The sequence below is a fragment of the Anolis sagrei genome, chromosome 6 (genome assembly GCF_037176765.1).
Source record: "Anolis sagrei isolate rAnoSag1 chromosome 6, rAnoSag1.mat, whole genome shotgun sequence".
In the NCBI taxonomy this organism is placed as follows: domain Eukaryota; kingdom Metazoa; phylum Chordata; class Lepidosauria; order Squamata; family Dactyloidae; genus Anolis; species Anolis sagrei.
Genome location: NC_090026.1, coordinates 125,052,617 through 125,077,735, shown reverse-complemented (window position 1 = coordinate 125,077,735; position 25,119 = coordinate 125,052,617). Strand labels below are relative to the sequence as shown.

Here is a 25,119-nt window from a genome sequence, read left to right as displayed (position 1 = left end):
TTGGAGGCACACAAGAAGAAGAACGGGTGATGGTTATGCAGTGATAACATCTAGTCATCATTCTAAATTCTGGGAGAGGAAACAGACATTGGACAAACCCTAAAGCCAACCTGTTGTCCTGTGGATGACCAGGGAACAGTGCTGTCGCTAGCATGGCTCTCACCTGGTGCTACGTCCATACCTTCTCCTATACCACAATCTTCTAGGTCGAGTAATGTTAATTGGCTGATCTGTCTGTTTGTACCACAAAGGCTTCTGTGTGGCTTGATGAATCTGGACCATTCTTGGCACACAGACCCTTCGTTACCCCACTTGAAATAATTAAGGGATTTGAACTAAAGGAATTATCCCTTTTTGGGTCCAGAGCTGAGGGAAAGAAAAGGAACAAAGCAGATTGGCGGTGGCTAGGTGAAGTGGCCCTCTGTGATGTCACTGGGAAAGAAGTTTACATGTATTTGAGGAGGAGGGAGGAAGAGAAAGAAAAAGAAAGAAAGAGAGAGAGACTAATGGAAGAAGAAGACATTGTAAGATAAGCCTTCTTAGAGCTGGGGAAGGGAGAAAGTAGGTAGGCAACAGTCCCAATGCCATCAGGCAACACTGGATATAGATCAGGCACGGGCAAACAAAGGCCTGGGGGCTGGATACGGCCGCCTGGGCTCTTTTCTCAGGCCCTCTTTCTCACCATCCTATCCTTCCTTTTTTTTCCTCTTCCCTTCCACCTTCCCTTCTTTCCTTGCCTCCCTCTTTCTCCCTCCCTCCCTCCTTCTCTTCCAGCCTTTCATCCTTTCCCCCCTCTTTTCTTCCTCCTTCCCTATTTCTCCTTCCTTCCTTCCTTCCTTCCTTCCTTCCTTCCTTCCTTCCTTCCTTCCTTCTCTCTTTCCTCCCTCCCTCCCTCCCTCCCTCCACTCCCTTACACCCTTCCTTCCTTCCTTCCTTCCTTCTCTTTTTCCTTCCTCCTTTCCTTCTGCGGGATGTTTAGCTGGGAGAAGAGAAGGAAGAGAGGGCACACGAGGACCATGTTTCAAGATTTGAAAGGGTCCCCCAATGAGGAGGAGGGGGAAAACCAACTTTCTGCTATTCTAGAGACCAGAGCACAAGGAAGCAGGAAAATGAAAAGATTAGGAAGACCTTCCTGAGAGTAATCTCTGTTGGAGAGTGGCATAGTCTGCCTGGGAATGTGGTGGAGTCTCCTTCTCTGGAGGCTTTTCTGCAGAGGCTGTCTATTGGGAGTGCTTTGATTGTGTCTTCCTGCATGGCAGGGGATTGGACTGGATGCCCCTTGGGGGTCTCTTCCAGTTCTATGATTTTAGGATTGTATATCAGGAGTAGGCAATATGCGGTCTAATTGATACACCTTTTCCTTCCCGTCCACTATCTCATTCTGACCAAGGCCAACCCTTTTTGGGATCCAAACATTTCCCATCTTTCCTTCACTTTCTGCCTCCAAAAGAGAAGATGAAGGGGCGAAAGGGTAGGGAGGGGGCTTGGGGAGAACCCCCTCCCTCCGGGCCCACATGTTGGAGCTCAGCCTGTGATTGCGTTTAAGGATCGGGGTGCTTTGGATGTGGGGAGGGATGCCAATGAGGTTCATGAAGCAAATGGTATTTCTAATGATACTGATGCAGAGAATGACCAGGAGATCCCTGTTCAAAGTGTGCTTTCTCATGTGAATGTCCCTGAAGTGTGTGGGGATGATGGTGTGCTCCCTGAGTTGCTGCCAGAGAATTCCCATGATTTGGAGCTTGAGAACAGCTCAGCACCTGGCCCAGATGCAGAAATTAATGAGCAAACAGGTTGTGATTAGTCAAAACAGGCAAGCAGATCAGTGGCTCCGGCGTTCTGCCGGGCTCAGAGAACAAAAGATAAGAGATTCAAGGCTAAAGCGAACCCAACTTCTGGCCACTTGGGACATAGCTTAACAAGGAGATAAATGTCCCAAATACAGAATCTGTAGTCAGATGAAGCATCATTTGGAATCAAGGCAAGATCTCATCCCGGTTTCTTGTAAGCCTTGCTTTGGAAAGATTCATGTTTTAAGTGCCTTTGATTCATGGTTTTGATTCTTTGATTTTATGATTATGTGCTTAAGTGCTATGGATTCATGTTTCCAGTGTTTTGGATTATATTATAGAAGTTTCTGCCTTTGTTTCCCATGGACTTTGATGGACTAATTCCTTGGGCTATTTTGTTCTGGCTTATCTTCCTACCTAATTGGATTTACCTATATCTTTAAAGTGCTTTTTACTTTTACTGCTTTTTAATTATCTTCAATAAACAGATTTTTAATTATCTTCAATAAACAGATTGTATTTCTATTCAACTGTGTGGTGTTTAAAGTCAGAGGGTTCTTTCTGGTCCCATCTTCAGCCTATCAAGTTAGAAAGTTTGCCCATGTCTGTTATAGATGCTAGTCCTGTAGCTAAAATGCCCAAAGAATTGAAATTATGTATACGTGTTTTATTGGTCTTGTTTTTCCTTATGATTTTAATTGTGCCTTGAGCCTTAGCTCTCCCTCTGAGTTTCTATTCTCCCACTCCCATCTTGCAGATTTTCCTTTGGATTGGCAAGGGTTCGAACAGCTACGAAAAGAGTGAGGCCATTTCTTCAGCCAGAGACTACCTCAAGACCCATCCGGCCGGGAGAGATCCATCCACCTCAATCATCATGGTGAAACAAGGCTTTGAACCTCTGAACTTCACTGGCTGGTTTACTGCTTGGGACCCATATAAATGGAGTGTAAGTGACTGAGAAAGAAATTTCTTTTTGTAGGGAGCATGCAAAGTCCTCTACTCCTCCTCCTCCTCTTCTTCTTCTACTTCTTCTTCCTCCTCCTCTTCTCCTTCTTCCTCCTCTTCCTCCTCTTCTTCTTCTCATTCCTTTTCTTCTTCTTCACCTCCTCCTCCTCTTCTTTTTCTCTTTTTCTTCTTTTTCCTTTTCCTCCTCCCCTTCTTCTCATTTCTCTTACTCTTCTCCTTCTTCCTCTTCTACTTCTCTTTCTTCCTCCTCCTCCTCCTCCTCCTCCTCTTCCTCTTCCTCTTCCTCTTCTCTCTCCTCCTCCTCCTCCTCCTCCTCCTCCTCCTCCTCCTCCTCCTCTTCTTCTTCTTCTTCTTCTTCTTCTTCTTCTTCTTCTTCTGTTGATGATTAAGATGATGTTATAAAACAAGTGCAGTCGGCCCTTCATATCCCCAGATTTTGTATCCATGGATCCAACTATCCATGGCTTGAAGTTATATTTTTAATTATAAAATTACACAAGCAAAGCTTGATTTTGCCATTTTACGAGGGTTGAATGAAAAGTAATGCCTCCACCTTCATAACTCCTCAACAGATGGCAGTACTGGTATGCAGCAGGTATTGGCTTGTTCAGTAGACTCTCCTCTACAGTTCCATTTTGGCTGGAAGCCTTAGCATTGAACTGTTGTGTTGTTAAAGTGAGAAGTATGGAGCCCTGCGCAGATGGTCAGTCAATGTGACTTAAGCAGCGTGCAGTCATTGAATTCTTGACAGCAGAAGGTGTCACCTAAAGGAGATTCATCAGAGAATGCAAGCTGTTTATGGTGATTGTGTTGATGTGATTACTGTGCGTCATTGGGCAAGTAAATTTAAAGATGTTGAGGTGGGAACATCTGACTTGCGTAACAAACAAAGAGTTGGACGTCCAGTAACAGCAACCACCAAGTTTCACAAGCAAAAAGTTGACAGATTGATTCAGGATGATCATCATATCACTCAGAGAGAAATTTCAAGCATAATCGGCATTTCACAAGAACGTGTGGGTCACATTATGGCTTTGCTTGACTATCGGAAGCTCTGTGCACTATGGGTACACAGCAGAACTTCAGAGACTGGATCTCACCACCGTACGGCATCCTCCATACAATCCAGATTTAGTACCTTCTGACTTCCATCTGTTCAAATAATGAAAGAAGATCTGCAAGGACATCATTCTGCTTCTGATGAGGACGTTGAGAGAACTGTGAGACGCTGGTTGCGGAAACAGAGTGTCGACTTCTTCCGTGACGGCTTCAGAAAACTTGTTCATTGTTGGCAGAAATGTATCCAATTGTCTGGTGATTATGTGGAAAAGGGAATAGTGGTAGTTAAAGAGCGCATTTTAAGGATTATTTCTGCATTTGATTTATTAAAATATTGGGTTGTTGTAGGTTTTTTTGGGCTATATGGCCAAGTTCTAGAAGCATTCTCTCCTGACGTTTCACCTGCATCTATGGCAAGCATCCTCAGAGGTAGTGAGGTCTGTTGAAACTAGGAAAAAGAGTTCGTATATCTGTGGAATGACCAGGGTGGGGCAAAGGACTCTTGTCTGCTGGAACTAGGTGTGAATGTTTCAACTGACCACTTTGATTAGCATTTGATTGCCTATCAGTGCAAAATATTAAAATATTCCCATCCAAACCCAAGTAACGAAGGTGGAGGCATTACTTTTCATTCAACCCTCGTATGTAAGGATTGCCATTTTACAATATCCCTGTATATAATGGGACTTGAACATCTGTGGGTTTTGGTATCCACTGTTACCAAATATTCATCAAGTTCATAAATCAGATTTGAACCCTCAACTCATCCCTCTAGTCTCACTCATGCTGTATTTATGCTGCCATATAATCCAGTTTCAGGATGCAGATTAACTGTTTTGAGCCGCATTCTCATACAACCCAGTTCAACGCCATTAACCTGCATTGAAAAACAGGATGGTAGTGCAGGATGGGGCCTCTGTTTATCATTCCTGGGTTGTCCAGCCCAGGCTTCTGTGACAGCAAAGCAGCAAATCTGCCTCTTGCTGCTGGATGACACAACTGGTGCGCTTTTCACACATTAATTGAAAGCTTCTTGGGAAGCATATGGCTCCTGTCATGCTTTCCCCTGAGTCGCTTCTGTTCATTTCAATGAGGCTCACGGAGGAGAGGTTCCCAGGTGAGGGAGTCCAGCAGCAACACACTGCGTAAGCTGTCACAGAAGTGCCAAAGCATTTGACAGGTTGCTAATGAGGTGCTATTCAGATGCACGTTGGCAGCAGCTCAGTGCAGTTTAATTTAGCAGCTCTTCTTCTTGCCCACCTCCTCCTTCAGCTTTCTTTTCCTGCGATACGGTGCCTGTTTCATGCTGTTCAGGGTAGCCAAACCCATGAAAGTATGACATATTTCCCTTTGGGTAACTTAGACAAGGTCCCCCATGACCTTCTGGCAAGGGAACTAGTCCAATGTGGGCTAGGCAAAACTACGTTCAGGTGGATCAGTAATTGGTTAAATGGACGAACCCAGAGGGTGATTCTCCCCAATGCTTCCTCTTCATCCTGGAAAGAAGTGATGAGTGGAGTGCCACAGGGTTCCGTCCTGGGCCCGGTCCTGTTCAACATCTTTATTAATGACTTAGATGAAGGGCTAGAAGGCAGGATCATCAAGTTTGCAGACAACACCAAATTGGGAGGGATAGCCAATACTCCAGAGGACAGGAGCAGAATTCAAAACGATCTTGACAGATTAGAGAGATGGCCCAAAACTAACAAAATGAAGTTCAACAGGGACAAATGCAAGATACTCCACTTCGGCACGATAAACAAAATGCAAAGATACAGAATGGGGGACAATGCCTGGCTCGAGAGCAGTACGTGTGAAAAAGATCTTGGAGTCCTCGTGGACAGGAAGTTAAACATGAACCAAGAATGTGATGTGGCGGCAAAAAAAGCCAATGGGATTTTGGCCTGCATCAATAGGAGCATAGTGTCTAGATCTAGGGAAGTAATGCTCCCCATGCTCTATTCTGCTTTGGTTAGACCACACCTGGAATATTGTGTCCAATTCTGGGCACCACAATTCAAGAGAGATATTGACAAGCTGGAATGTGTCCAGACTAAAATGGGTGACTAAAATGATCAAGGGTCTGGAGAACAAGCCCTATGAGGAGCGGCTTAAAGAGCTAGGCATGTTTAGCCTGAAGAAGAGAAGGTTGAGAGGAGATATGATAGCCATGTATAAATATGTGAGAGGAAGCCACAGGGAGGAGGGAGCAAGCTTGTTTTCTGCTTCCCTGGAGATTAGGACAAGGAACAATGGCTTCAAACTACAAGAGAGGAGATTCCATCTGAACACGAGGAAGAACTTCCTGACTGTGAGAGCCGTTCAGCAATGGAACTCTCTGCCCTGGAGTGTGGTGGAGGCTCCTTCTTTGGAAGCTTTTAAACAGAGGCTGGATGGCCATCTGTCAGAGGTGATTTGAATGCAACATTCCTGCTTCTTGGCAGAAGGGGGTTGGACTGGATGTCCCATGAGGTCTCTTCCAACTCTTTGATTCTATGATTCTATGATTAGAGGGTCTTATGGATCTAATGGTTGTGATATTTTCTCCTTTTAGGACGGCAAGACCTACGAGCAAATGAAGAGCAGCCTTGGAGATGTATCAGCCATATCGGAGATCACCGTGGTAAGTATGTTTGGGACCAGATGTTGGCGTTTCCTCAGACAAAGTGGTGGCTTGCTTCTCTCTCATTTTGACCTAATCACAATGTATGGTGTGTACGTGAGCAGCTTTCCTATTGCCAAGGTCCTCCACAAGGGTTTTGGTAGCATACATTTCCACATATGGGCGCATACAGTGATTGTGCTTCACTACCCCTTGATGCCATTGCTGTTGTCCACCTTCAAGTCATTTCCAAGTTGTTGTTGTTGTTGTTCATTCGTTCAGTCGTTTCCGACTCTTCGTGACCTCATTGACCAGCCCATGTCAGAGCTCCCTGTCGGCCGTCACCACCCCCAGCTCCTTCAAGGTCAATCCAGTCACTTCAAGGATGCCATCCATCCATCTTGTCCTTGGTCTGCCCCTCTTCCTTTTTCCTTCCATTTTCCCCAGCATCATTGTCTTCTCTAAGCTTTCCTTTCTTCTCATGATGTGGCCAAAGTACTTCATCTTTGCCTCTACTATTCTTCCCTCCAATGAGCAGTCGGGCTTTACTTCCTGAAATATGGACTGGTTGGATCTTCTCACTGTCTAAGGCACTCTCAGAACTTTCCTCCAACAACACAGCTCAAAAGCATCTCTTTTCCTTTGCTCAGCCTTCCCTAAGGTCCAGCTCTCACATCCGTAGGTGACTATGGGGAATACCATTGCTTTGAGGCAAAGCAATGGTATTTCCAAGTTATGCAACCCTAAAAGGGTTTTCCAAAATTGAGAGTGTGTGAACTGCATCAGGTCAATTAGTGGGTTTCCATCGTTGAAAACAATGGAATTTGAACCAATTTCTTCAGAGCCATAGTCCAGCACTAAGGCCACCAAGCATACTGGTCCCATCCAACACGCATCTGCATTGCAGTCAATTGTGGACCTCAAAATGGGTGTACATAGTAATGGGGGGGGAGAGAATCCAACAGCTTCAACAGGTTAAAACAGGCATGGGCAAACTTGAGCCCTCCAGGTGTTTTGGACTTCAAAGGATATGATTTCCCACTTTGTGGTGAATGAAGTCCACTTGCCCACTCCACACAGTCGACAGACTTTTCTTTCTTTCTCTCTCCCTCTCTATGTATTTGCCAGGACCTGAAAAATGCCAACCTGAGCAACAAGAACACCAGCAATAAGCCTACGGTGACCAATCCAGCTGCTTCAAGGACTGCAACAACTTTGCCAACTTACCAAACAAACCCCGACAAGAGCAACAGCAACTATAACAACAGCAATGCCCCTTTGCTACAGACCGGTGGAAATGGTGTGTTTGCGAGAGACCTCCTGATCAATAAGGCTGTGGATGAGCTTCCGGAAGGTGTGGACCCCACCCAAAAAGAGGTAAAGAGGTGAACCGCCCATCATACCTATTATGGAATGAAAATGGAATGAATAATGTAATGAAAAGATTTTGCAGGGCTTCTTTACCCACTGGCCTTGACCAATCAAAACATAAATAGATCACAAAAGCAATCTCAATTGAAATGACTGATACTTGGGATGTCTATGTTCATAAATTTCATTCTGGAATGCAACAGTGATCTTGTTTGCTATGTTCTAATCTTGTTGTATATCAAATAATAATAATAATAATAATAATAATAATAATAACAACAACAACAACAACACCAACACCAACACCAACAACAACAACATTTTGTTGATATTCCGCCCTTCTCCCGGATGGGACTCAGAGTGAATTACAGCATATAAACAGACACAGTAATCATTCAGTGTCTTGTTATGATGAAATACAATGACACACAAATACACAAACAAAGGCAAAGGCTTCTCCTATCATTTCCGGCTCCGGAGGCAGTGCTCCGCCCTTCTTCCGGATGGGACTCAGAGCGGATTACAGCATATAAACAGACACAAACATTCAAAGCCTAGTTACAATGAAATACAATGACACACAAATACACAAACAAAGGCAAAGGCTTCTCCTATCATTTCCAGCTTTGGAGGCAGTACTCCGCTCTTCTCCCAGATGGGACTCAGAGCGGATTACAGCATATAAACAGACACAATAATCATTCAGTGTCTTGTTACGATGAAATACAATGACACACAAATACACAAACAAAGGCAAAAGCTTCTCCAATCATTTCCGGCTCTGGAGGCAGTGCTCCGCCCTTCTCCCGGATGGGACTCACAGCGGATTACAGCATATAAACAGACACAGACAAACATTCAAAGCCTTGTTACAATGAAATACAATGACACACAAATACACAAACAAAGGCAAAGGCTTCTCCTATCATTTCCGGCTCCGGAGGCAGTACTCCGCCCTTCTTCCGGACGGGACTCAGAGCGGAGTACAGCATATAAACAGACACAGTAATCATTCAGTGTTTTGTTACAATGAAATACAATGAGAGACAAATAGACAGGCAAAGGCAAAGGCTTCTCCTATCATTTCCGGCTCTGGAGGCAGAGCTCAGCCCTTCTCCTGGATGGGACTCAGAGCAGATTACAGCATATAAACAGACACAGGTGATCATTCAATGTCTTGTTACGATGAAATACAATGAGACACAAATACACAAACAAAGGCAAAGGCTTCTCCTTTCATTTCCAGCTCTGGAGGCAGTTCTCCGCCCTTCTCCCGGATGAGACTCAGAGCGGATTACAGTATATAAACAGACACAGGCAATCATTCAATGTCTTGTTATGATGAAATACAATGACACACAAATACACAAATAAAGGCAAAGGCTTCTCCTATCATTTCCGGCTCTGGAGGCAGTGCTCCGCCCTTCTTCTGGATGGGACTCAGAGCAGATTACAGCATATAAACAGGCACAGTAATCATTCAGTGTCTTGTTACAATGAAATACTATGAGAGACAAATACACAGGCAAAGGCAAAGCCTTCTCCTTTCATTTCCGGCTCTGGAGGCAGTGTTCATCTCCAGCTCTGGGAGAGATGCTCATCTCCATTTCCAAGCCGTTGTCCATAGATGCCTCCTGGTTGTGTGGTTGGCACGACTGCATGGAGCATATTTTGCCTTTCCCACCAAGGCGGTACCTATTGATTTACTCATATTTGCATGTTTTTGAACTGTTAGATTGGCAGCAGCTAGGGGTAACAGCAGGAGCTCATCCCATCCTGCAAATTCGACCTGCCAACCTTTAAGTCAACAGCACAAGGGTTTAACCCATTACACCACCAAGGCCCCAAAATGTTGTCCTTTGTATAAAATGTTAAAATAATCAATCGCTTTTTGGATTTTTTCTTAATATTTTCAATTCATGGATGGTTGAATCTGTGGGTACAAAACCTGTGGTCACGGAGGGTCAGCTGTACAGGCAAACACAGTTATGCCTTTGAATCTGATCATCAAATTACCAGATTCCTGTATGGACTTTTATGGAGTTATTGCACAATTGGGTGAAACCAAAGAAAGGAGGTTCTTTCATCCCGTGTTCCCTCTTCTCTTTCCAGCGCTATCTGTCTGATGAAGATTTTTACGATATCTTTGGGAAAACCAGGGACGAGTTCTACCAGATGCCCAAGTGGAAGCAGCAAAACGAGAAGAAACAACATGGAATCTTCTGAGCAAAAGAAGCCATATATATAACCCCCAACCCACCCTGACCTTCTCCTGGTTGCTTGGAACTCATTGACTGGATGAATGGTGTGGTGGTCAACTTGGTACAACTGGAAGGAAAAGATGCTTGGAAGACATGCATCTCCATCTTGACATTTTAGAGAACACACACACACTCCTGGAATCAATACTAGCAAAGAAAGTTTAGCTAGATTATATCTTCTTATCTTTACGACCCTGAATTGGCTGCCATGGACATTTTTCTTCCCATTGGGCATGTTTTGAAATTCAATGGGGCAGCGTTGTAGTTTTTGGTGGGAAGGGAAGCAAAGGATGGGTACATCCACACCACACATTTATAGCACTTTGATTCCACTTTAACTGCCATGGCTATGGAGTTCTGGGGTTGGTAGTCTCATGAGATACTTAGCATTCTCTATGGCACTCCATTGAGTTCCCCTAATTGTTGTTGTGAATGTCTCATGAGATACTTAGCATTCTCTGTGACACTCCATTGAGTTCCCTAATTGTTGTTGTTGGGTGCCTTCAAGTCGTTTCTGACCTATCTCAAGCTTTTTCTGGAATAATATCTTTAAAATAGTTTTGCTATTGTGTTCCTCTGAGGCTGAGAGTGTGACTCACCAAAGCGAGTCTCCATGACCAAGCGGGGAGTTGTAGTTCAATGCTCAAGCCACTATTTGGCACTGCTTTTTATTGTTCTCAAGTAAATACATCTAACTGTACCAGAAAACTACACCTCCCAGGACTTTCACTGGAGCCAGGACAATTAAAGTGGCATGAAACCGATATTATTGTGTCCTGTGAATACACCCTATGCTTATTGTGTTTAAAACTAAAACTTGGGATCGAGACTTACTGAATATACAAGGCAACATCAAGGGGAAGTGTATGGAATTCCAACTATAGCTCTAGACCAGGCATGGACAAACTTCAGCCCTCCCTCCTGGTGTTTTGGACTTCAACTGAATTATGGGAGTTGAAGTCCAAAACACCTGGAAGACTGAAGGTTGTCCATACCTGGTCTAGACACCTGGAGGGCTGAAGGTTATCCATGCCGATCTAAACACCTGGAAGGCTGAAGGTTGTCCATACCTGGTCTAGACACCTGGAGGGCTGAAGGTTGTCCATGCCTGGTCTAGACACCTTAAGAGCTGAAGATTGTCCATGCCTCGTCTAGACACCTGGGGGGCTGAAGGTTGTCCATGCCTGGTCTAGACACCTGGGGGACTGAAGGTTGTCCATGCCTGGTCTAGACACCTGGGGGACTGAAGGTTGTCCATGCCTGGTCTAGACACCTGGAGGACTGAAGGTTGTCCATGCCTGGTCTAGACACCTGGGGGGGGGGGTGAAGATTGTCCATGCCTCGTCTAGACACCTGGGGGGGGGGGTGAAGGTTGTCCATGCCTGGTCTAGACACCTGGAGGGCTGAAGGTTGTCCGTGCCTGGTCTAGACACCTGGGGGATTGAAGGTTGTCCATATCTGGCCTAGACACCTTAAGAGCTGAAGGTTGTCCATGCCTGGTCTAGACACCTGGAGGGCCGAAGGTTGTCCATGCCAGTCTAGACACGGAAGGCTGAAGGTTGTCCGTGCCTGGTCTAGACACCTGGAGGGCCGAAGGTTGTCCATGCCAGTCTAGACACCTGGAGGGCTGAAGGTTGTCCGTGCCTGGTCTAGACACCTGGAGGGCTGAAGGTTGTCCGTGCCTGGTCTAGACACCTGGAGGGCTGAAGGTTGTCCATGCCTGGTCTAGACACCTGGGGGGACTGAAGGTTGTCCATGCCTGATCTAGACACCTGGAGGGCTGAAGTTGTCCATGCCTGGTCTAGACATCTGGGGGACTGAAGGTTATTCATGCCTGGTCCAGACACCTGGAGGGCTGAAGGTTGTCCATGCCTGGTCTAGACACCTGGAGGGCTGAAGGTTGCCCATGCCTAGTCTATACACCTGGGGGGCTGACAGGTACACACTTTCTGGACCTGCACACTTACTCTCTTTCCAAGACAAAGAGGCATTTATGGATGATCGTGTGAATGTGACTGCATATTTTGTGTTCATCAGTGCACCTATTTGGCACAAGAGTAACAAAACTGATGTGTGAGTGCATTAGATTTATTTTTTATTCAAACCCAACATAAGTGGCTGTGGGGGGAAACGAATGGACCAGAGGCTGTTAGGAATTGTGGGAGTTGAAGTCCAAAACACCTGGAGGGCCCAAGTTTGCCCATGTCTACCATTGCTCCATCCTGCTTAGAAAGGGCTATTTGGGATTATTAGCCTAGAAACTTGAGTGACTCCCCAAACTACAAAGCCCAGGACTCCATAAGATACAGCCACAGCACTTAGAGTAGGTCCATAATGCTGTATCTATGTGGAACTCTTGATCCAGCAACATTTACCTTTACCCTTTTGCGCACAGTGACCTTATAGTATTCCTCGCACTTCCATTCCAAGGACTATGTGTGTTTATCATAGAATCCTAGAGTTGGAAGAGACCTCGTGGGCCATCCAGCCCAACCCCATTCTGCCAAGAAGCAAGAAAATTGCATTCAAAGCAACCCCGACAGATGGCCATCTAGCCTCTGCTTAAAAGCCTCCAAAGACAGAGCTTCTCCCAGTTGTGAGATCTATTTCATTTCCCACTGGGTTTTGTTGTTGTTTTGTGTTGTTTCTGTTTTTGTTTTTTGTTTTTTTGCAAATGTATCCCAAAGCAAATATTATATGATGGATCAATGGCGAAGGAGACAAAAAGAAACATCACAAAAGTTTATTTTTATTCATTTTCATCCATTTTATTCCCAACGATTCAAATATATATATATTATTAATGTCATATTATCATCTCCCTTAACTCTGTAGCATTACATGGATTTTTTTTAAAAGCACAAACTGTTTTTTCACAGAATCTATTGCAATTTATCTTAGTTCAACATCCTTTGACTACATCAACACAAACAGAATATGGCTATTAGTCATTACAAGGAACTCATTTTTCATGTCAGAAGCAACTTGAGAAACTGCAAGTCGCTTCTGGTGTGAGAGGAATCACCATCTGCAGGGATTTTGCCCAGGGGACGCTTGGTTGTTTTACCATCCTGTGGGAGGCTTCTCTCATGTCCCCGCATGGGGAGCTGGAGCTGACAGACAGGAGCTCACCCCACTCGCAGATTTAAACCACCGACCTTCAGGTCAGCAGTTGAGTCAGCACAAGTGTTTGCACCACCGCGGCTCCTTTATAAGGAACTGTTGCTAAGAGATGTGAATCCAGAGATTTGTTTCCAAGCAAAGTATGTAGGACGCATCTACATTATAGAGTTAATGCAGTTTAACACCACTTTCACTCCTGTGGCTCATTGCTATGGAATCACAGAAGTTGTAGTTCTGTGTAAGGCACTTGTAGTTTATTAAGAAATCAGTTCCAAACCCGACTAACCATGCTTCAAAATGGAATTGCAAAGCTACCCATGAATTCACTTGCCCCTGCTGTTCATAAAATTGCATCTTGAACTCAAGTGTTTTCAAATTCAGTTATTTCAGTTTGACTTTGGGGTGAATTATACATATATAACCAAAATGGAAGCAAGCTGCAAGCTTGTTTGTTTACCATCACCCTCAAGGACGACTAAAAGGGCTTATAGGAAAATAAAACGTTGTCTCCTTTCAGGAGTGAAGCCCATTCCAGGCGCCTAATGCACATCAAATATGGTATAAAAATACATTGTTTACACAACTTGTTTTAAAACATCACATAAAATATGTTGTGTTTTTGCCACTACTTAAGGCTGAGAGACAGGGAGAACTTAAACTGCAGTCTCTGGAACGGTGTAAAATGTGTTGTCATGGCCGGAATCATTGCTGTGAGTTTTCCAGGCTGTACAGCCATGCTCCAGAAGCATTCTCTCCTGACGTTTCACCCACATCTATGGCAGGGATCTTCAGAGGTTGTGAGGTCTGTTGGAAACGAGGCAAGTGGGGTTTATATATCTATGGAATATCCAGGGTGGGAGAAAGAACTCTTGTCTGTTAGAGGCAAGTGTGAATTTTGCTATTCGCCACCAGCACTGAATGGCTTTGCAGCTTTAAAACCTGGCTGGTTATTATTATTTACCATATTTATATACCGCCTCTCTCAACCCGAAGGCGACTCGAGGCAGTTTACAGTCGGCACTCAATGCCCCCAACAACATAAAATATAGTTCAAACATTGCATATAATATAGACCATATAAAAGCAATATAACAATAAAATTGCCCAATCTAATTGCTGCCTGGGGATCCTTTGTTGGGAGGTGTTAGGAGATCAATCGGGGCCAGCTAACACCTCCCAACAAAGAATCCTCTAGGCAGCAATTAGCCAGGCTGTGAAGCTGCAAATCCATTCAATACTAATCAAGATGTATTATCAAACGTTTTCATGGCTGGAATCACTGGGTTGTTGTGAGTTTCCTGGACTGTATGTCCATGTTCCAAAAGCATTCTCTCCTGATGTTTTGCCTGCATCTATAGCAGGCATCCCCAGAGGTTGTGAGGTCTCAACAACCTCTGAGGATGCCTGCAATAGATGTATTCGAAACATCAGGAACGAATGCTTTTGGAGCATGGCCATACCGCCCAGAAAACTCACAACAACCCGCTAATCAAGGTGGCCAATTGCAACATTCACACTTGCATCAAAGACAAGAGTTCTTTCTCCCACTCTGGACATCATTCCACAGATATATAAACCCCACTTTCCTAGTTTCCAACAGACCTCACATACTCTGAGAATGCCTGCCATAGATGCAGTCGAAACGTCAGGAACGAATGCTTTTGGAGCATGGCTGTACAGCCCAGGAAACTCACAACAACCCACTAATCAAGGTGGCCAATTGCAACATTCACACTTGCGTCAAATACAAGAGTTCTTTCTCCCACTCTGGACATCATTCCACAGATATATAAACCCCACTTGCCTAGTTTCCAACAGACCTCACAACCTCTGAGGATACCTGCCATAGATGTGGGTGAAACGTCAGGAGAGAATGCTTCTGGAACACGGCCATACAGCCTGGAAAACTCACAGCAACCCAGTGTTAAAATGTTCAGTTTTTGCTTGTGCACATGGATTTTGTAGTGTATCTTGCACATAATATGAAAAAGTCAGAATGGTATCAGATCTTGCACTATGCAACAGGACTCCTTTCAAAGCTTTCGGATTCTGCAGGTCTGGAACTTCACTGGAAATGTCTATGGTTCCAACAGAAGTCCTTGGTGTGTATCACCACATGATGCTCCAAAATTCTAGAAACCAGGAACCAGTGGAGATGAAGCAAATATCCTCATGTATTAAATATCACTTTTATGATCTTTTGAGGACCAGAGTTTGCTGGTGTTAAGATCAATTCCCATAGATGCAGGCAAAACGTCAGGAGAAAATGCTTCTAGAACATGGCCATATAGCCTGAAAAAACCTACAACAACCCAATTCCCATTGACCTTCACTTTCTTGAGATAAGAGCCACTACTTGCCTAATCTCCTTGCTTCCTCAAAGACACAAATGACTCAAAGGTGAGAAGAGAACAAATCATTGTAAACAATGATCTTGGCACTCACTTTAAAATAATAGTAAAAGTCAATATAAAAGATCAAACAGTTACAGCTCATTTGCCAAAGACATGTAGCTAATGTTATTCACAGTGTGTTGGATTAAAATTGGGCTTTTCCAAAATCAGGGTTAACTTCAAAGTATTGCTGAAGGCTTTAATGGCCGGAATCATTGGGTTGTCGTGAGTTTTCTGGGCTGCATGGCCATGTTCCAGAAGCATTCTCTCCTGACGTTTCAACCACATCTGTGGCAGGCATTCTTGAAGGTTCTGAGGTCTGTCGGAAACTAGGAAAATGGCTAGCAGTATTTAAGAAGTCTAAAATCATAACAGTTAATAAAGAACAGGGGAATTCCAGACAAGAAACAATCAGGGCCAACTAATCACCTCCCAACAAAGGATCCCCCCAGGCAGTAAGAAGCCAGACCTTGAAACTGATAGACCATTAAATGCTAATCAAGGTGGCCAATTTCAACATTCACACCTACCTCAAACAGACAAGAGTTCTTCCACCCTGGACATTCCACAGATATATAAACCCCATTTTCCTAGTTTCCAACAGACCTCACAACCTCTGAGGATGCCTGCCATAGATGCAGATGAAACGTCAGGAGATAATGCTTCTGGAACATGGCCATACAACCCGGAAAACTCACAACAACCCAGACTTAACTTCAATCCCAAATCCTACCTCTCTTGTCCCAATTTCCAAGCGTGAATCTGCAGGAGGACAATTGTCATAAAATACGGAAAAGGTGAGTTCACTGCTACTCTATATTGAAAACAACACAGAATAGCCTCTTGTTTTGCTTCAAAACACAGCATCCTGGGAAGCTCAAGTTGGGAGTTTCTAAAGTTACCAACCTTTTTGATTCCTAATCAAGGCTTAACAGTGTGAAAGCAATGTCTACTGAAATCTCAAAAGTCCAGAAAGTTGCTTATGAATTCTTCTGGTTCTAAGGAAAGGATGTGGGAAATCTTTTGTCTTATCCAATACTTGATTTTGGACTTTCTTTCATCAATTTATCTTGCAATTAAGCTATCAAAGCAAACATAGCATCACTAGGAAGAACTCTTCCAATGTATTGTTGAAGGCCAGAATCACTGGTTTGCTGTGAGTTTTCCGGGCTGTATGACCATGTTCCAGAAGCATTTTCTCCTGACATTTCACCCACATCTATGACAGGCTTACTCAGAAGTCGTGAGGATCTCACAATCTCTGAGTATGCCTGCCATAGATGCAGGAGGAACATCAGGAGAAAATGCTCTGGAACATAGCCATACAGCCTGGAAAACACACAACAACCCAGTTGTGAGGTCTGTTGGAAACTAGTGAAGTTTATATATCTGTGGAATGTCCAGGGTAGCAGAAAAAACTCTTGTCTGCTTGTGGCAAGTGTGAATGTTGCAACTGGCCACCTTAATTAGCATTGAAGTTTCAAAGCTTGGCTGCTTCCTGCCTGGGAGAATCCTTTGTTGGGAGGAGGCCCTGATTGTTTCCTGTCTGGAATTCTGCTGTTTTCTGAGTGTTGGTCTTCATTTAATGTCCTCATTTTAGAGTTTGTAAATGTGATTCTGGAACTCTATTGATGCAAATTCCTGCAATCTGTCTTCCTCACAACTCTCTTCCTACCCATGTTTGACCTATCCGGCACATCCACACTGCATTTTTTCTACTATTTTCATTTATTTCTTCCCTATTTTATCTCAACGGCACATTCGCATAGCCTCAATGTTTCTTTATTCTAGGGAGACCTTCCTTTTGCTTTGCAAAACCAGGACTGCAGTGGAAGGACATTATCACAGAAGGTTTGTGGAACAATATCAATATTGGATCTGCTTATTCGTTTTTCCCACACATGAAGGCAGACAATGCAACCATGATGGAAGTATTATGAGAAGATAGAACAATCATAACATTGTGCGATAAGCATCTTCAACAGGTGCTCTATCCTGTCGGTATTTAGCAACTTTCTGTGATCAAGTCCTTGGGTTGGAAGGAGTGGATTTTAAGTCATCCGAGGTGTTTTCCACACTTGACACAATTTGCAAGATCCATCTTTCCATGATGCCAAATTCTTCAATGCAAGCGCTCCTGCTTAAAAGGATGAGCTTCTATGGAAACTTAATTCTGTCTGCACCATTCCAAGTCTTGTGCATTTCAAAGAAATTGAAAGCATTATTGTTTTGATCAGACACGGAAAACGATGGGAGCAATGGATCCAAAGGCACTAATGGAACACAGGCCAGGATATAAACCTTGCCTTCTAAATCAGTCTCTTAATGTCTGAACTTGACTAATTCTCAAGTATGCTACGTGTCTTTCCGCGTCCCTTCATTACAGCAGCTAGGATTCAGAAAGAGCTGAGCTTATCGATGTCGAAGTTTAATGTCGGTAGGAACAGGTTTGGGCCAACCCAACTATATGGGAAGACACTCAGCCATATCCGAATGGGTCAAAGAGCAGGGCCAAATCACAGCTTTGCAGCAAATTCCATTTGGAATGCAAACATTCGGAACATGTTACTTAGTCGCTGTCCGCAATAGCGATGTGCACAAAAAGTGTGGCGGAGGAGTACTGGTCTCCGTTCTTCGTCAGGAGATGAATATGACGATAACCTGGAAATTATAAGAAAGAGGAAGTGAATGAAAGAAGTTGATATATTGCCAACTACTTAGTATATTCCAACAACTAGACAGTTGCCGATCTAACTCTCCGGGCAAACGAATACAGAGTCTCCTTGCACCAGATCTGCTGAAAAAGAGGACAATTGGGATAGATCCTTTAATATTTTTCATTCCCAATATTCTTTAGCACAAAGAAAACTATCAGGAGAAGAGCTCAGTGTCTGAAATTTATATTAGACTCTAGGGCAGTCGTTCCCAACCTGTGGTCCGTGGTCTGCAATCACGAAAATATGGTCCGCGGCCTCACTATTACTAGACCGTTGCCTCAAAACCACATGGCAGTGAGAGCAACTGGTCTCGCAAAATCCTCTTATTGTGCCAAAGCAACAGGGATGTCAGGCGGGGACTATCCATGGCTGACTATTGTTGCACCTCAGAGTAGATTCACCTTGCTGAAGAACACCAAACTGCACACAGCCAGAAGCCTTTATAGTTTATTAAAAATAAAAGGTAAAAAAGTACTTAAAAGCAAAGGTTAATGTTCCAAAAGATCAATATAACATAGCACTTCAAGCTTAATCCAAAAAGGCATCAGCAAAGCAAAACCCAAGAGAGCATGACAAAATCCTGGAACCATGAATGACAAAACTGCAAGATAATCCAGCCTAGTTTAGGCAAGCTCCTTAGGTAAACACGAAGTTGCTTTGACAAAGATCTGGTCTCAACACACTGTTTAATATCCTTTTTTCTCTGGCCTCCCTCTTGTTAGCTATTCTTTCACTCCTTCGAATTCGGAATTCCAACCGGTCAGCTTGATCTAAAGTTCCCATATCTTCAAGGTCAGTCTGTTCGTTAGTATTAGCCTGTTTTCCTGCTTGCTCATTATCAGGCTGAGAACCAGCCGAGAGCTGTCCTCCTTTTCTGAGTCAAACTCCACCTGGCTATTTTCAGTATCAACACTCTCATGCCTTACTGTGGGAAACTGCATTTCTTCACTGTCTATGACAGGCATTTCTTCACTGTCTATAACGGGGACATTTTGAACCAAACTGTGAACCTGAGTCCCATCATCCTCATCAGAAACACTCTCTGATTCCAGCTGAGTCACAACAACTATCCAAGAAAAATTACTATTAAATTTATTTTTCTGTGGGCGAGCAGATGGCGACTACTGAATGGCATATGTTCTGTATCATAAACTAGAGCTGATGTAGTCTATCCAATGCAATTTTCTGAATCAGCACCCCAAATAACCAAACCAAATCTAAAGTTGAGCAAAAACAGGTTCGTAACCCTTTTGGTACTAATGTTGGAGAGTGGTCCCTGGTCAAGTAGTTCTTGATCAAAAAAAAAAAAAAGAAGGTTGGGAATCACTGCTCTAGGGAAAACAAGTATTCCCTGGGATTATAGTCGCAAACCTGCAAATAATCAAATCCACATATGCTAAAACTACAAATGTTTTGCGGGGTTGAGTTATGCAGATTTGGTATTTCCTGGATTCAATTAAAATGTTCTCTCTCGGTCCTTTAGTGCAGTACTGTGGTCAACTTCCTCAAGATGAGAGAATACTCTAGGAGCCTCTCGGTTGTCCTCCTTTCTATGTTCAGCTTCCGGTGGAAGTTAACCATACAGTCATGTTGGAAGACCTAAGCATTTTTTATTTGCAACTTTTCACTTTCATGCGGGTCCCGAACCCCAAAGAATGTGGGGATTCTTGTATTTCCAAAAAGTAATCTTCAATAAGCAGGATTTTTAGGAAGCACTTCCTGATTTGGACAGTAGAGGGCAAGTTGGAGATGCCTTCCTATTAATCATAGAATCATAGAATCAAAGAGTTGGAAGAGACCTCCTGGGCCATCCAGTCCAACTCCATTCTGCCAAGAAGCAGGAATATTGCATTCAAAGCACCCCTGACAGATGGCCATCCAGCCTCTGTTTCAAAGCTTCCAAAGAAGGAGCCTCCACCACACTCCGGGGCAGAGAGAGAGAGTTCCACTGCTGAATGGCTCTCACAGTCAGGAAGTTGCAAGACCTAATGCAATCAGAAGAGCTGCAAGACCAAGAACAAGCCACAAGAGTCAAGATGAAGATCCACCCAGAGGAAAAGTGTTCCTGCCATACATCAAGGGAACCACTGACCGCATAGGGAAGCTGATGAGGAAACACAACATACAAACAATCTACAAACCCACCAAGAAAATCCAACAAATGCTACGTTCAGCAAAGGACAAGAGGGATCCTCTCACCTCTGTAGGAGTCTACCGTATACCATGCAGCTGTGGACAAGTCTACAGAGGGACCACCAAATGCAGCGCCCAGACACGAATCAAGGAACATGAAAGGCACTGCAGACTACTTCAACCAGAGAAGTCAGCCATAGCAGAGCACCTGATGAACCAGCCTGGACACAGCATATTATTTGAGATGACAGAAATGCTGGACCACACAAACAACCACCATGTCAGACTACACAGAGAAGCCATTGAAATCCACAAGCATGTGGACAATTTCAACAGAAAGGAAGAGACCATGAAAATGAACAAAATCTGGCTACCAGTATTAAAGAACTCTAAAATTATAACAGCTAAACAACAGAGAGGAAGAAACCAGGCACAGATTAACACCTCCCAGCAACAGATTTTCCCAGGTTCAGGCAGGCCTTCAAATGCTAATGAAGGTGATTAGCTAAACATTCACACCTAACTGCAGCAGGGAAGAGCTCCTTGCCCCACCCCAGCCATTCCACAGATATATAAACCCATTGTCCTAATTCCAACAGACCTCTACCTCTGAGGATGCTTGCCATAGATGCAGGCGAAACGTCAGGAGAAATGCCTCTAGAACATGGCCATATAGCCCGAAAAAACCCACAAGAACTGAGTCAGGAAGTTCTTCCTCATGTTCAGATGGAATCTCCTTTCTTATATATAAAATTCAGATTATCTGCTTTGAACTGGATTATACAGCAGTGTAGAATTATATAATCCAGTTCAAAGCAGGTAATGTGGATTATCTACTTTGACAATCTGGATTATGTGGCGGTGTAGAAGGGGCCACTGATGAAGGGTCTCAAATTCACTTCAGCCTTGTGTCTGCTTTCAAAGGAGACATCCATGGATAGAAAAGGAAAGGTAAAGGTTTTCCCCTGACATTAATTCCAGTCATGTCCAACTCTGGGTGTTGGTGCTCATCTCCATTTCTAAGCCTCTGAGGATGCTTGTCATAGATGCAGGCGAAACGTCAGGAGAAAATGCCTTTAGAACATGGCCATATAACCCGGAAAAACCTACAACAACCCAGTAACAATGTTGTTCATGTTCAAGTTGATTCCTCTGATGGGAATGAGGATGTTGTCCATGAAGATGTTCCTGAAGGGAATGGGGAAGATGGTCTGTTTCCTGGGTCTGGTTTTAGAGATGTGGGGTCTGTGTTCAGTTAATGGCTTAGAGAAACCTGTATTACTACAAAGGGATTCTCAAGGTCTCGAGCCTGGGAAAGGCTCTATGCCTGGTCAGTTATGTCCAGGTGCAGATTTTAATGAAGCTTTGAACAGAAAAAGTGCTTTTAGCCAGCAAAGACAAACAAATCAGAAATTAAGGCACTCAGTCAGATTAGAGCAGAAGCAAGAAGTGAAACCAAAACTGAGGAAAAATCCATTCTTAGCTGTTTGGGAAACAAAGTAGATATATAAGTGCCAAGTACTGAGTTTGGCTTCAGATGAAGCAACGTTGATTTTATGATAAGATCTTCATGCCAAGTTCTTTGTTTGATTCCTGTGTTAAGTGCCTTTGTTATTTTGCTTTTGAAATCAAGCCTCTGGTTTCATGAACTTATTTGGACTATCCCTCTTTGGATTAATTACTCTTTTTATTGACTAATCAATTGGATTTACCTTTTTTGTGGATTACTTTTTATTGCTTTGTCTTTTATTGCCCTCAATAAATTGCATGCTATTTTAACTCAACTGTGTGGTGTTTAAAGTCAGAGGGAATCCTTACTCTGGAGTGCAACAGAAAGACCATTTTAAATCTCTCATAAAAGGACATTATGCGTGTTGATCCAACTGATCAAATTGTACAACTGTTGTTCTGAACTAAGAAGAGTAAACTACTTGTTCTTTACCATTCACCTGCATGGCATATTTTCTTTCTCTGGCAAGGCTGTGTGTGGACTGGACAAATGTGAACTACACGTGGTTTATTTTGCAGCAGTGATTTACAGTTGCAGGGCAGCAATTAGTGACTCATTGTTCCCTGTTCTTTGAAGCTCTCTGGGAGTGAGTGGTTGCTTCCTGTTGAACCTATATAAGTCAGGGCCTGAGCTCAAGTGGTGGTTGAGTTCCCACAGAAGTTGATGAAGCAAGAAGCCATCTTGTTCCCTCTGCTTCAGGTAAGCCTTGACTTAGAGTGCATTAGGAATCTCAGTGAGTGTTTAAGATTAGCTGCTCTGAGTGTTTGTTTTGTTTGAGAGGCAAGGCTAAATTATTTAGCCAGCAGTGATCTTTAGACAGCAGGGCAGCAATTCTATGATTCTATATTACGCCATAGTTTTGACCTACAACTCCCAGATATCCCAGCCAGTTTACCAGCTGTTAGGATTTCTGGGAGTTGAAGGCCATAACATCTGGAGACCCACAGGTTGAGAACCACTGATCTAATAAAATGGTCTAACTTGGGTCTTCTTGGTGTGCCTTGCCTGCTAGAAAGCCGAAACCTATCCCGAAACCTTCTGGTTAAAAAGCAGACTCACCTCGCTTTAGGCTCAGGAAGGGGGCGGTGAATTGCCCCATGAAGTCGTTCTTTGTTGCTGTGTCAAAATCTTCCACCATGAAGCGAACCAGGGCAAGCTGAGGGACGTTTATTTTGAATTCAAACGTTTCATCCCACATTGGCTTAAAACCTAGAGGTAAGGAAGAGTAAAAAGTGAGTGTGAGAGGAAAACACTGACCCAACCAAGTCATCTATCTAGATCAGGCATGGGCAAACTTGGGTCCTCCAGGTGTTTTGGACTTCAACTCCCACAATTCCTAACAGCCTACCGGCTGTTAGGAATTGTGGGAGTTGAAGTCCAAAACACCTGGAGAACCCAAGTTTGCCCATGCCTGCCTTAAATCTTTAAGGCATCCTCATGTAAATTCTATTAATCTAAATGTTTTTCCCCCGTTCCAAACTTCTCCAAAGAGCTCTCATGGGAAGCCTGTTTTGTGGGCATGCCTTCAAATTTAGATTTAGCTTTCAACAGAGGTAAAAGAAACCCATCACTTCAGTGGTCTGAAGAGAAGCCAAGATTTTTGTCATCTATTGGATTCAGGAGTCCTTTCAAAATGCAATGAAAGGCCCTTTTGTGAAATGCCAGGCCAACGGGTTTCCTCGTTCTCAAAGACCAGAAGGAACACAGCAGCTATTGACATTAACGAGAGGAAGGCTCCAAGAAAGGGCTTCTACATTTTAGGAAACCAGGGAATAAAAATAACTCCAACAAGAGGGGTGGGGTGGCCAAAATCTTGGTTTTTGTCTAAGCGCCATGGAAACGTGAAGCCCCAGGCGCCAAAAGAAGGAACTTGTCTTTCTTATGCAAGACGAAGGAGGGTACGTTCTAAAATAGTAATGCCTGTTCTGTCCCCGGAGCTAATTTTTGAAGGTCCCCTTATTTCATCAGTAATGGAGTTGGATTTACACAGGTGAACAGTTAACAAGGAATTTAATCTATATCGATACATCTATATCTATATAAATAAAAATGTATTATTCGTTTGTGGGATTTATATAACTCAAAAACAACTGGAAGAATTGCCGCCAAATTTGGCCACAAGACATTTACTAACCCAAGGAGTGACTATCACTAAAAAAAATAAATAGATTTTGTCATTTGGGAGTTGTAGTTGCTGGGATTTATAGTTAACCTACAATCAAAGCACATTCTGAACTCCACCAATGATGGAATTGAACCAAACTTGGCACACAGAACTCCCATGACCAACAGAAACACTAGAACAGTTTAGTGGGCATTGACCTTGAGTTTGGGAGTTGTAGTTCACCTACATCCAGAGAGCACTGTGGACTCAAACAATGATGGATCCGGACCAAACTTGGCATGAATATTCCATATGTCCAAGTTGTCCCTGGTCAAAACTGTCCCTGGTCAAAGTGGGCCCTGGTCAAGTGGGCCCTGGTTAAAGTGGTCCCTGGTCAAGAGGTCCCTGACCAAAGTAGTCCCTGGTCCAAGTGTTCCCTGGGCAAGTTGTCTCTGGTCAGAATGGTCCCTGGTCAAAATGGTTCCTGGTCAAGTTGTCCCTGGTCAAAGCGGTCCCTTGTCAAGTGATCTATGGCCAAAGTGGTCCCTGGTCCAAGTTGTTCCTGGTCAAGTTGTCTCTGGTCAGAATGGTCCCTTGTCAAAGTGGACCTTGGTCAAGTGTTCCCTGGTCAAAGTGGTACCTGGTCAGAATGGTCCCTTGTCAAAGTGGTCCCTGGTCAAGTTGTCCCTGGTCAAAGTGGTCCCTGCTCAAGTGATCTATGGCCAAAGTGGTCCCTGTTCCAAGTTGTCCCTGATCAAAGCTGTCCCTTGTCAAAGTGGACCTTGGTCAAAGTGGTCCCTGGTCAAGTTGTCTCTGGTCAGAATGGTCCCTTGTCAAAGTGGTCCCTAGTCAAAATGGTCCCTGGTCAAGTAGTCCCTGGTCAAAGTGGTCCCTGGTCAAAGTGGTCCCTGGTCAAATTGGTCCCTGGTCAAGTGGCCCCTGGTCAAAAAAAAGTTTGGGAACCACTGGTTTAAATTATGAGATCAACTTTATGATACAAGGTGGGATCTTGTCCTCTGGGATCAGACCTCTTCTAGGGGAATGTCCAACAAGTTGGCACATCCTATTCCCAATCCCTTTTTCTGCCTTC

The 25,119-nt window shown here is 43.8% G+C and overlaps 2 protein-coding genes across 3 annotated transcripts in view; one reads left to right on the top strand and one right to left on the bottom strand.

Annotated features, from left to right (window-relative positions):
* The window catches only part of VILL (villin like), a 67,511-nt gene extending 56,698 nt beyond the window's left edge, over positions 1–10,813 (top strand). The window contains exons 17-20 of the mRNA XM_060782641.2: positions 2,548–2,736; positions 6,370–6,438; positions 7,546–7,794; positions 9,901–10,813. Of these exons, the coding sequence (XP_060638624.2) occupies positions 2,548–2,736; positions 6,370–6,438; positions 7,546–7,794; positions 9,901–10,014 (621 nt within the window). The 3' untranslated portion in view covers positions 10,015–10,813. The remainder of the gene's footprint in view (positions 1–2,547; positions 2,737–6,369; positions 6,439–7,545; positions 7,795–9,900) is intronic.
* Positions 10,814–12,776: 1,963 nt separating this feature from the next.
* Positions 12,777–25,119, bottom strand: part of PLCD1 (phospholipase C delta 1) — an 89,613-nt gene continuing 77,270 nt past the window's right edge. For both annotated transcript variants that reach the window (XM_060782640.2, XM_060782639.2), the window contains exons 14-15: positions 22,985–23,134; positions 12,777–18,226 (exon numbers count right to left, since the gene is read on the bottom strand). In XM_060782640.2, the coding sequence (XP_060638623.2) occupies positions 18,135–18,226; positions 22,985–23,134 (242 nt within the window). In that variant the 3' untranslated portion in view covers positions 12,777–18,134. The remainder of the gene's footprint in view (positions 18,227–22,984; positions 23,135–25,119) is intronic.